This window comes from Malurus melanocephalus, unplaced genomic scaffold (assembly GCF_030028575.1).
Source record: "Malurus melanocephalus ecotype Western Australia unplaced genomic scaffold, MMel_1.1 scaffold_876, whole genome shotgun sequence".
NCBI lineage: Eukaryota > Metazoa > Chordata > Aves > Passeriformes > Maluridae > Malurus > Malurus melanocephalus.
The window spans coordinates 162,624-173,244 of NW_026624108.1; the positions used below are offsets into that span (position 1 = coordinate 162,624).

The window sequence follows — 10,621 nt, forward strand, 5'->3', positions numbered from 1 at the left end:
CCGAGAGCCGCCCCCCCACCCCAGAGAACAATGAATGCCCTTGTCCCACCCAGAACAATGGGGACCTCCCTGCCTGCCCCACCGCCAATGACCCCCTCCCCAAAATAACCCCTGGGGGGCCCGGCGGCGATGCCCAATTTGGGGGCCCCACCCGGGCGCGGCAGGTCCGGGAGGTGCCACCTGTGGGCTGAGCCGTGGAGCGGCCGCAGCCCCGCGGGGATCGGGGTCCCCCGGCCTTGGGGGACACTCGGGAGAGGGATCGCCCCTTCCCCAGAGAGCCCCAAAGCTCCCGGACCCCCCGCTCCGGCCGCAGCCCCGCTGCCCCCCCGGGCCAAGGCAGGGCGCGATCGCGCTCCCCGCAGCAGGAAGTTCGGCTTCCTCCCTATGATGGGAATTTCTCAAGGCGATGGATGTTCCCCGCTCCGACGCGCCAACGGGACCCGCCAGAACCGCCACCGCTCGCCCGGCAGCTCCCGCGGCCGCTCCCCGGCCACGCCGCGGGGTCCCGGGAGCGACCCCCGCCCCAACCCCGGCCTTAACGGGAGCGCCCTGAGGGCGTTAATTGGGACGGGAATTGCTGGAGCCGTGGGGTGGGGACAGGGAACGCTCCGAAAATCCCTTTAGGGGCCGTTGGCGACAGCGGCCGGTCCCGGTGTTGCGGTGCCCACCCCGGTGCCCACCCCGTGCCCGGAGGAGCCGATCCCTCCGGACACAACGCGAGGCCACAGCCGGACCCTTCCTGGGGCTGACTCCGCGCTTTTCTCCTCCCCGAGAGCCGGAACCCCCCCGGACCCCCATTTGCCCCCTCCCCACGGGGGTCCGGGCCAGCGCTGGCCCCGCGGCCCCTCGACGTGCGGCGCTGGCCAAGGCGAAGCCAAAATCTCCTTTTAGAGAGCGAAAGTTTCCCCTCGGTGCAGCTCGGCCGCGCTGGAATGCCTGGGCTTTTTATAAATCCCTGTTCGAGCCCAGGGATGGGCACGAGAAATGCCAGTCGGGGATGAGAAAGGGGAAAAAAAGAGTGGAAAGCAGAGTGGAAAAGAGGGGTAGAGCATTTTTGGGTGCCGTGTCTGCCCGCAAACCTCGCCGCTCGAGCTCCAGAACAGCTCTAACTACACATCTACATTTAATTTCATTTTTCCTGTGGAATTCAGAGCTTCCCAAACTCCTTTTTGTTCTTCAGGGCAATTATTTCTATTTTCCTTTAACCCCCTGCACAGCTCAATAAATCTTTTTTAACTGCGTGATCTCTGACACTTATCGGAGCTTTTTTTTTTTTTTTTTTTTTTTTTTTTTTTTTTTTGCCTCCCCCTCTTTTTCTTTCCCAACCCCTTAAAACTCCGATATAAAACCAAAATGAAATCCGGCCCTTCGGAAGAAAAGCATAAACGTTCCCGACACCTTGGAAATGTGGTTTTACTTTATAGCATTACTTAGCACCTGATCAGCATTTTTTTTTGCAATAGAGAAGCCATAAAACCCCCGAGCAGGTATTTTCGTTGCAACTTGCACATTCCACAGCCTGCCTGCGTCTCTCCGGCCCTTTCCTCTCCGATCGGAAAACTTCACACTTTTCCCTTTTAAAACACATGTTCGGCGCCGCGGCCGCGCTGAGGGGGGAAAATAATTCCAGGGGGAAAAAAAAATATAATATATATACGTATATAATTGGCCCCTCCAGAGGGTCGTGCTTGGAGGAGGAAAGAAAAAACCCAAATCCAGGGGAAAAAAAAATATATATGGAGAGAAAATTGGCCCCTCCAGAGGGTCCTGCTCGGAGGATGGGAAATGTTTTACAGCGCTCGTGTGGGTTTGTGGGGCCGTTCGGATGAGGGTTTGGGAGGAGCGGGGCTCGCAGCGCGGGGTCTGGGATCGGTGCGGCCGCTGCAGCTCCGGGCTCCGCTCCCGGCGGGGTCGGGGCGGGCTGGGCTCGCCCGCGGAGAGCGGCCGTGAATTTCCAGAGGCCCCGGCGGCCTTGGAAGGGTTTGTTTTGGGGGGTGGGATGGAGCAATCGTTACCCGTGGGTGCTCGGGGGAGCCCGGGGTACCCGGCGGCATCTCAGGGGTGTTTGGGGTACTGGGACAGACCCAGGGAGGTTTGGGGTACCCGGCAGCATCTCAGGGGTTTTTGGGGTGCCGGGTACAGATCCAGGGGTGCGCTGGGGTACCCAACACCATCTCAGGGGTGTTTGGGGTACTGGGACAGACCCAGGGAGGTTTGGGGTACCCAGCGGCATCTCAGGGATGTTTGGAGTTCTGGGTACAAACCCAGGGGTGCCCCGGGGTACCCAACACCATCCCAGGGGTGTTTGGGGTACTGGGACAGACTCAGGGATTTTTGGGGTACCCGGCGGCATCTCAGGGGTGTTTGGGGTGCGGGTCCCGACCCAGGGGTGCTCAGGATACCCAACACCATTCCAGGAGTGTTTGGGGTTCCGGGTACAGACCCAGGGATGTTTGGGGTACTTGGCACCACCCAGGGATGTTTGGGGTACCCGACACCACCCCAGAGATTCTCGGAGCACTTTGGGGTTTCTGCCACCAGCCCAAGGACATTTGGGGTACCCCAGGGTGCTTTTCCCCGCCGGATCCTCTCACTCCCACCTCACCCCGGCGGCGATTCCCGATTAAACCTCCYCGGCGTACCGGGGATTTGGGAGCGCTGATTGCGGCCGGGACCCCGCGTTAGGATCTCTCCCATTTCGGGATTTCGGGAGCGGGCGGCGGGCGCTGAAAGCCGAGCGGGGCCGGGAGGGCGGAGGGGCGGGGAGGTCGCGGCACTTTCCGGGAGGTAATTTGGGATATTATCCCGGCGCGTGCGGATGGAGCCGATAAGAGCTGACGGACACGGAACACCCGGAGCGGGGATAAACCGGGGGAGGCTTTCCCGGCGCGGCGAAACCTCGGCAGCGTTGGGGCAAAAAAAAAAAAAAAAAAAAAAATCCCCTCGAATTTTCCTTTTTTGAAATCTTTTTGTGGCGCGGAAAAAAAAAAAAAAAAATCCGAAGCCGCAACCCAGCCCTGCCCCAGCACTGGGAAAAATAAAGATACGAAGCGGATTTTTAAAAGTATTTTAAAAGTTCTAAAATAGATTGAGATATAAAAATAGATGTTGAAAGTGTTTAGGTATAAAATGTGTTTAAATATAAAAGCAGATATGAGGTGTATTTAAATAGATAAAAAATAGACGTGTTTTTACATATAGAATAGATAAAAAAACTACTTAAATTCATATAAAAGGTATCAAATATCTTTGGATGTAAAATGGATMTAAAATGTGTATAAGTAAAGAATAGATATGAAATAAATTTAAATCAATGTAAAATAGAAACCAGTGTATTTAAATTGATCTAAAATAGATATGCAATGGTTCAAATTGATATAAATGGTTTAAATCGGTATAAAATAGGTATGTGATTTAAATGTCTGTAGACTTGTGATGATTTAAATCAATGTAAAATAAATAAACCACGCGCTTAAATTAATATAAAACACATTTAAATTGATAGAGATGTCATGATTTACATCGACGTCAAATAGCTAAACAATGCATTTAAACAACCATAAAACGCGTTTAAATGAATATAGGAGAGACACGAAGGTGCTTAAATCAATGCAAAACCGCCATAAAATATATTTAGACGGATGTAAGAGGCGTCAGCTCAGCAGCGAACCGTCCGTAATGGATTTCCCCCGCTCTGTCTCTCCGGTGCAGACCCCGCCGTGATTTCCCCGCAGGACCCCACGCTGCTGATCGGTTCCTCGCTGGTGGCCACATGCACGGTCAGCCCGGATTTTCCGCTCCGAGCCGAGGATCTGTACTGGACCCTGAACGGGAGGCGCCTCCCGGCCGCGTCCTACACCGCGCTGGGCCCCTCCACGCTCAGCGTGGCCCTCGCCCGCCTCAACGGCTCCAGGCAGCAGTCCGGGGACAACCTGGTGTGTCACAGCCGGGACGGCGGCATCCTGGCCGGCTCCTGCCTCTATGTTGGACGTACGTGGGGGCTGACACGGGCCGGGGGCTGGCGAGTGTGTACTGGGGCTGCCACGGGCCGGGGGCTGGAGAGTCTGTGCGGGACTGGCGAGTCTGTGCGGGGCTGGCGACTGTACGGGGCTGGCGAGTCTATGCGGGGCTGGCGAGTCTGTACCGGGGGCTGGCGAGTCTGTACCGGGGGCTGGCTACTCTGTGCGGGGCTGGCGACTTGTGCGGGGGTCTGGTCACTCTGTACCGGGGGCTGGCGACTCTGTGCTGGGGCTGGCGATTGTACCGGGGGCTGGCTACTCTGTGCTGAGGCTGGCGACTCTGTGCGGGGTCTGGCTATTCTGTACCGGGGGCTGGCTATTCTGTACCGGGGGCTGGCTACTCTGTGCTGGGGCTGGCTACTCTGTACCGGGGGCTGGCGACTGTGTGCGGGGGTCAGGCTGTTCTGTACGGGGGTTTGGCCATTCTGTACCGGGGTCTGGCTGCTCTCTACTGGGGTTTGGCCACTCTGTGCTGGGGTCTGACCATTCTGTACCAGGGTCGGGGTGCTCTGTACCGGGGTCAGGCCACCTGGGACCAGGATTTGGCCACTCTGTACCGGGGTCAGGCTGTTCTGTACTGGGGTCTGGTCACTCTGTACGGGGGTCCGGCTGCTCTGTGCGGGGTTCTGGTCACTCTGTGCTGGGTCTGGTCACTCTGTACCGGGGTCTGGTCACTCTGTGCTGGGGTCTGGCCATTCTGTATCAGGGTCTGGTCACTCTGTACCGGGGTCTGGTCACTCTGTACCGGGGTCTGGTCACTCTGTACCGGGGTTTGGCCACTCTGTCCCAAGGTCCGGCCATTCTGTGCTGGGTCTGGTCACTCTGTACCGGGGTCTGGCTGTTCTTTGCTCTGTGCCGGGATCCAGCCACTCTGTAATGAGCTCCGGCCACTCTGTGCCAGGGTCTGGCCACTCTGCCGGGGTCCAGCCGGTTTTGGGGTGTCCAGCCGATTCTGGGGTGCGCCTCTCCCACGAGAGAGAAACCCAGGATCCCCACAGAGGGATCACTGCCCCGGTTCTCGCCCAGGCATGCCAAGTGCTGCGCTGGTGGAGCCCCGGCCCGCGGAGCTGAGAGGCTGTTTTGGCAAAGCCTCGGTTAAAACGCGCTTGTCCGAATCAATAATCATAAGATTTTATCTCGGGCTATTTTAGGGACGGTGCAACGTCCCCTGAATACGAAATCACGACAGGGAATGCAGCTTTGGATTTGTTGTTTGGGTCGCTACGTCCCGGGAATACAGAGGCTTAGCTGGGAACGCAGCTTGCATTCAGGGTTTTGGGCTGGAAAAAAAAACAACTCTGGAACCTCTTGGGTTTTGTTTTTTTGTCTCTTCCAGTACCGCCAGAAAAACCAGTCAACATCAGCTGCTGGTCCAAAAACATGAAGGACCTGACCTGCAAGTGGGCGCCGGGGACAGAAGGGGAGACGTTCCTGCACACCAACTACACCCTCAAGTACAAGCGCAGGTGGGTGCTCGCTTCACCCCGAMACTGTCAGGAACGGGATTTAACGGGAAACGGAACGGGGAGGTTGATTCTCCCGGTTTGGGGTCGCTGCTGCCAGGATGAGTTTCCTCACGGAGCAGGGGAGGGTGAGGAGGAGCCACAGCAGCCTCAGTTGAGTCGGGAACCGCCGGGTGAAGCCCGGGGCCGGTCCGTGATCCCGGCGRTGTGAAACGGCCAAAAACGAGCCCGGGGAGCATCCCGGGGACGGGAGAACCTCACCCATCACCTGCCCGCAGGTGGTACGGCCAGGACAACACCTGCCACGAGTACCACACTGCCGGCACCTACTCCTGCCACATCCCCGAGGACCTGGCGCTCTTCACGCCCTACGAGATCTGGGTGGAGGCGTCCAACCGCCTGGGAGTGGCCGTGTCCGACGTGGTCATGCTGGACATCCTGGACGTGGGTGAGGCACCCGTGGGTGACCCCGCGGGGAGGGCCGGGGGCAGCAGGAAACGGGCGATCYGCGAGCGGAATGGCTCCTAATCGAGTTAGGAACCGAATTAAGCCCGTGCTGGGCTCGAGTCCGCGGCTCCTTAACCCTCGCGGCGCTGTCCCCGCAGTCACCACGGACCCGCCGTCGGACGTGCACGTCAGCCGGGTGGGCGACCTGGAGGACCAGCTGAGCGTGCGCTGGAGCTCGCCACCGGCCCTGAAGGATTTCCTGTTCCAAGCCAAGTACCAGATCCAATACCGGGTGGAGGACAGCTCCGAGTGGAAGGTGGGATTTGGGCACGGCCGGTGCGGGAGGGGACGCGGGGCGGCCGCGGGCGCTGCCATCTCCCCTCTCCCTGCGCAGGTTGTGGACGACGTGGGCAACCAAACATCGTGCCGCCTGGCCGGCCTGCGCCCCGGCACCGTCTACTTCGTCCAGGTGCGCTGTAACCCCTTCAGCATCTACGGCTCCAAGAAAGCCGGCATTTGGAGCGACTGGAGCAACCCCACGGCCGCCTCCACCCCGCGCAGCGGTGAGTGCGGCAGCAGCGCTCGGGGGCTCCGCCGGTGCCGCGGGAGGTGCGGGGGGCCCTTCCCCGCTCCGTGCCCGGCACCTGGATTTCTTGCGAACGAGCCAATTCCGAGCTTTCCCAGCTGGGAGCCAAAACCCCGCTCGTTTTCCTCCCGGCTCTGGTTATTCGCGGCCCGGCGGCGATTGGGGGGTCGAGGCGCGGTCCCCCCGTGATGCTGAGCCCGCTGTCCCCGCTCTGTCCCCGCTCTGTCCCCGCGCTGACCCCGCTCTGTCCCCGCAGAACGAGTGGCGGGGGGCTGCGACCCCAAAGGCGGGGAGCAGAACACGACGCTGCGGCGGGAGCTGAAGCAGTTCTTCGGCTGGGTGAAGAAACACGCGTACGGCTGCTCCAACCTCGGCATCAAGCTCTACGACCAGTGGCGCGTGTGGCTGCAGAAATCGCACAAAACACGCAACCAGGTAGGTAAGGAGCCTTTCGCACTTCTTCTCCCCGGCTGGGCGGGGCCGGGGGGGGCCGCGGGGTGACCCCCGCACCCCAGGGATGCTGGGGGGTGACAACGACCCCGGGGCGACGCGGGGCTCTGCTCCTGTCCGCAGGTTCTTCCCGGCGATAAGCTGTAGCCCGCGGGGCACCGAGCGCCGGCACGATGGGAGGGGGCGCCCGGCGCCCACCCGGGACCGCCCGCGCCCGCCCCGGCCCCGCCGCGGAGGAGCCGGGAAGCGGCCGGGGCGCAGCGCGGCCCCGCAGCCCTGGGGGACGGGCTGGGCTGAGCTCGGGGGGCCGGGCGGGCCCAGCCCCGGGGGGATCCCGCAGCCTTGCCCGGTCGGGAGGGGACAGCCTCTGGGATGAGAGGGGCGGCGGGGGCTTCCCGGGTGACCCCACCCTCCCGCAGCTCCCCCCGGGAAGCGATTCCGGCCCTTTTCTCCCCGGGGTCCCCACATGCGGGGGCACGGGGGGGGTCCCGTCCCCGGGGAGCCGCGCGGGCTGATTGGAGGCTGCTGGGGTTTGCCCAGTGCCTGCTCCGATTTTGATTCAAACCAGCCTTATTTTGGTTCCATTTCAGTCAATTAGGAACAGATTTAAGCTTAATGCCAATAAACCTCTGAAACCCCAGCGGGGTCTGCGTCAGCGGAGCGGCAGCGCTGCGCGGGGACGGGGATGCAGCGGGCAGCCAAGTGGGGCCCGTGGCCCTTGTCACCCCGTCCTGGGGCTCCCAGGGGACCGAGCCAAGGTGGAGGGGGTGGCACGGGGACGGGGGGGCTCACACAAACCCTGGAGATCACACCAGCTCTGGGGGGACACGTTTATTGGGGATCACCGTAGAAAAAGGGCTGGTGGAGCTSCGGAGCTGCTGCGGGGCTGGGGGCACAGCCGGGCTCCGAGGGGTGGTCTGGGGGGCTCCAGCTGGCAGCACGGACAGTGCCCACCCAGACGGGGACAAACCACGGCGGCCCCTTGGCACCGCAGGTTGTGGGGTTTGCCTTTGGCACGGCCGGGGAGGGGACCCAGCCCCGGGCCAGACCCCTCTGCTGAGGGGATCAGGATTTAGGGGCACCCCGCTTGTCCCAGGAGGGGTTTGTGCASCCCTCGCAGCCCGGAGAGGGCCCGGGAGGACGATGCCCACCCTGCCGAGGTGCCCCGGGAGCGGGCGGGGGGCGAGCGGGGCCCCCGTCCCACCAGCCGGCCCCTGCAGCCGTTCCCACGGGGACACCCATCACTCAACTTCTTCCGAATCGTACTTAAGGTCCTGGAGAATTTCGCTGATTGCCTCAATGGTTTTAATTAGCCTACGAGAGCGGATGGAAACTATAAATAAAGCCCATATGGAGCGTATTATGTGGGCCGCCTCGCCTTCCCCGCGCTGTTTATGAAACACTCAGCCCGGGGAGGCCGAGGGGACGCGGCCACGCAGCGCCGCCAGACCCCAAAGGCACCATCTGGGCCCCCCCGGGCCGCGGGGAGGGAGGGGAGGGAGGGGAAGGGGCTCCAGGGCTGGACTGCACCGTCCCTGGGGGTCCCTGGGGGTCCCTGGGGGTCCCTTCCAACTCGGGACACCCCAGGCGGCTGGGGACGGGGTGCCATCCCAAAGAGGGGGACGAGGGATGGCACTGGGGGATGCTGCCTGTCCCCAAAGAGGGGATGCCATCCCCAAAGAGGAGGTGCCATCCCCAAAGAGGGAGCTCCATCCCAAAAGAGGAGGTGCCATCTCAAAAGAAGGGGTGCCATGCCAAAAGAAGGGGTGCCATCCCAAAAGAGGGGAACAAGGGGATGGCACTGGGGGACGCTGCCTGTCCCCAAAGAGGGGGATGAGGGGATGGCACTGGGGGATGCTGCCTGTCCCCAAAGAGGGGGATGAGGGGATGGCACTGGGGGATGCTGCCTGTCCCCAAAGATGGGGATGAGGGGATGGCACTGGGGGATGCTGCTGTCCCCAAAGATGGGGATGAGGGGATGGCACTGTGGGACACTCCCTGTCCCCAAAAAGCGGGCACAGCAGCAGTGCCAGCACCCACCTGTGCTTGAGCTGCCGCACCTCCTGCTGATGAGCGTCCACCTCGGGCTGCTCCTGCGCCTGCTGCCGGGCCAGCTGCAGCTGCGCCGTCTGTGAGGGGACACCGCGGGGGCTGAGACCCCCCAAACCACCCCAGAGCCACCCCAGGAACCCCCTGGCCCTGCACCCACCAGCTGCAGCTTCTCCTGCTCGCGCTCCTGGAGCCGGGCCAGGTGCTGGGCCAGGTCGGGGCGGCCGAGCGGGTCCCGCAGGCGCCCGGCCATGTCCAGCACCTCCCGGGAGATGCCGCTGAAAGCCACGGTGACCTCGTGCACCAGCTGCCGGTACCGGGGGAAGTCATAGTGCGGGGCACTGCTCAGGTAGGCGCGGTGGCCCCTGCGGACAGGGCGGGGGGACAGGGACAGGTGACAGCCGGAGCTCAGCTCCCCTCGGTGGCCGACACAGCAGCACCGGGAGGCTTTTCCTGCCTTTTCCCCACCTGGTTTGGCAGCACAACCGGGCAGCCTCACCCCTCGCACGGGACAGGGCTGGAAACTGCTTTTTTTTTGGGGGGAAAGTCGGGGGTTTGGGTTTTTTCGTCCTTTACACCCCCAACCCTGCACCCTGGAGCTGYCCCATGGATGCTGGAATAGGATTGGGGTGTCCCCCCGGCAGCTGGAGCGAATCAGCCACCCCGACAGCCCCGACAACCGGGGAATCMCCGCCATGGGGGAGCCGCTGTCCAGCCGGGGGTGCCCGCCCCGCCCGGTGCGTCCCCCCGGGGCCCGGCCCGGTGCCGGTACTCACTCCTCCAGCAGCCGGTAGGTCTCGGCCCGTTCGCCCTGCAGCTCCCGCAGCCGCTGCAGCAGCGCCCGCACGGCCTCGCCCGTCTGCGGGACACAAACGGACGGCGGCGGTGGCACCGGGAGCCGGGAACGGGCACCGGGCACCGCCGGGACCGCCCGGGGTGGGGGGAGGCAACGCGACCGCGCCCGGCTCCGGTTCTGGGGRTCCCGGGGGGGTTCGGGCCGTGGTGCTTGAGCTGAGCCCGGCACCGGGACCGGGATCCCCTCCCGCCTCCTTCTTGGGGCTGCCCGCGCACCGGGACCGGCACCGGAACCAGGACCGGCACCGGCACCGGGACTGGGACCCCCGGCGGTGCTCACACAGCCCAGACGGGCACCGGCAGCGCCCCGTCCATGTCACGGACCGGACCGGCACCGGCACCGGCACCGACACCGGGATCCCCTCCCTCCTCGCTGTTCGAGCTCCGGGACCGGCACCGGCACCGGGACCCCCCGGCCACGCGTGCCCGGCCCCGGGGTGTCCCCGCCCTCCGCCAACGCACCGAGAGCTCCCGGGCCACGTGTCCGGGAACGGGGACAGGGACCCGCCGTGACCCCACGCGCACGGACCCGCCCGGTCCCATTCCCGTTCCCATTCCCGTTCCGCTCCCGTCCCCCGTTCCCGTTCCGCTCCCGGTGCCGCTCACCATGGCCCGGCCCGGCCGCACGGCGCAGGCCCGGGACCCGCGGGGCGGAGCGCGGTTCCGCCGCCACCTGCAGGCACCGAGCGGCAGCGGCAGCGCCCCGGCACCGGTCCCCGATCCCGCTCCCCGCTCCCCAGCCCCGGTCCCGG

General features: G+C 63.3%; 2 protein-coding genes across 6 annotated transcripts in view; one reads left to right on the top strand and one right to left on the bottom strand.

Moving 5' to 3' along the window:
• CRLF1 (cytokine receptor like factor 1) overlaps positions 1-7,716 on the top strand; it is an 8,748-nt gene extending 1,032 nt beyond the window's left edge. Inside the window, exons 2-8 of one of the 3 annotated variants that reach the window (XM_057385825.1) lie at positions 3,712-3,990; positions 5,356-5,485; positions 5,761-5,930; positions 6,088-6,245; positions 6,324-6,492; positions 6,772-6,961; positions 7,089-7,716. In XM_057385825.1, the coding sequence (XP_057241808.1) occupies positions 3,712-3,990; positions 5,356-5,485; positions 5,761-5,930; positions 6,088-6,245; positions 6,324-6,492; positions 6,772-6,961; positions 7,089-7,341 (1,349 nt within the window). In that variant the 3' untranslated portion in view covers positions 7,342-7,716. The remainder of the gene's footprint in view (positions 1-3,711; positions 3,991-5,355; positions 5,486-5,760; positions 5,931-6,087; positions 6,246-6,323; positions 6,493-6,771; positions 6,962-7,088) is intronic. The other 2 variants (XM_057385823.1, XM_057385824.1) reach the window with 2 other exon arrangements.
• Positions 7,717-7,781: 65 nt separating this feature from the next.
• Positions 7,782-10,511, bottom strand: REX1BD (required for excision 1-B domain containing). 3 transcript variants are annotated; one of them, XM_057385829.1, is made up of 5 exons: positions 10,476-10,511; positions 9,791-9,873; positions 9,175-9,379; positions 9,006-9,094; positions 7,782-8,279 (listed from the first exon to the last, which is right to left on the bottom strand). In XM_057385829.1, the coding sequence occupies exons 1-5, from the start codon at positions 10,476-10,478 to the stop codon at positions 8,207-8,209; spliced, it is 453 nt and encodes a 150-aa protein (XP_057241812.1). In that variant the 5' UTR covers positions 10,479-10,511; the 3' UTR covers positions 7,782-8,206. The 3 variants fall into 3 exon arrangements, with proteins under 3 accessions (XP_057241812.1, XP_057241811.1, XP_057241810.1); XM_057385828.1 differs by lacking the exon at positions 10,476-10,511 and adding an exon at positions 10,332-10,439; XM_057385827.1 differs by lacking the exons at positions 9,791-9,873; positions 10,476-10,511 and having other exon boundaries at positions 9,175-9,784.
• Positions 10,512-10,621: the final 110 nt, after the last annotated feature.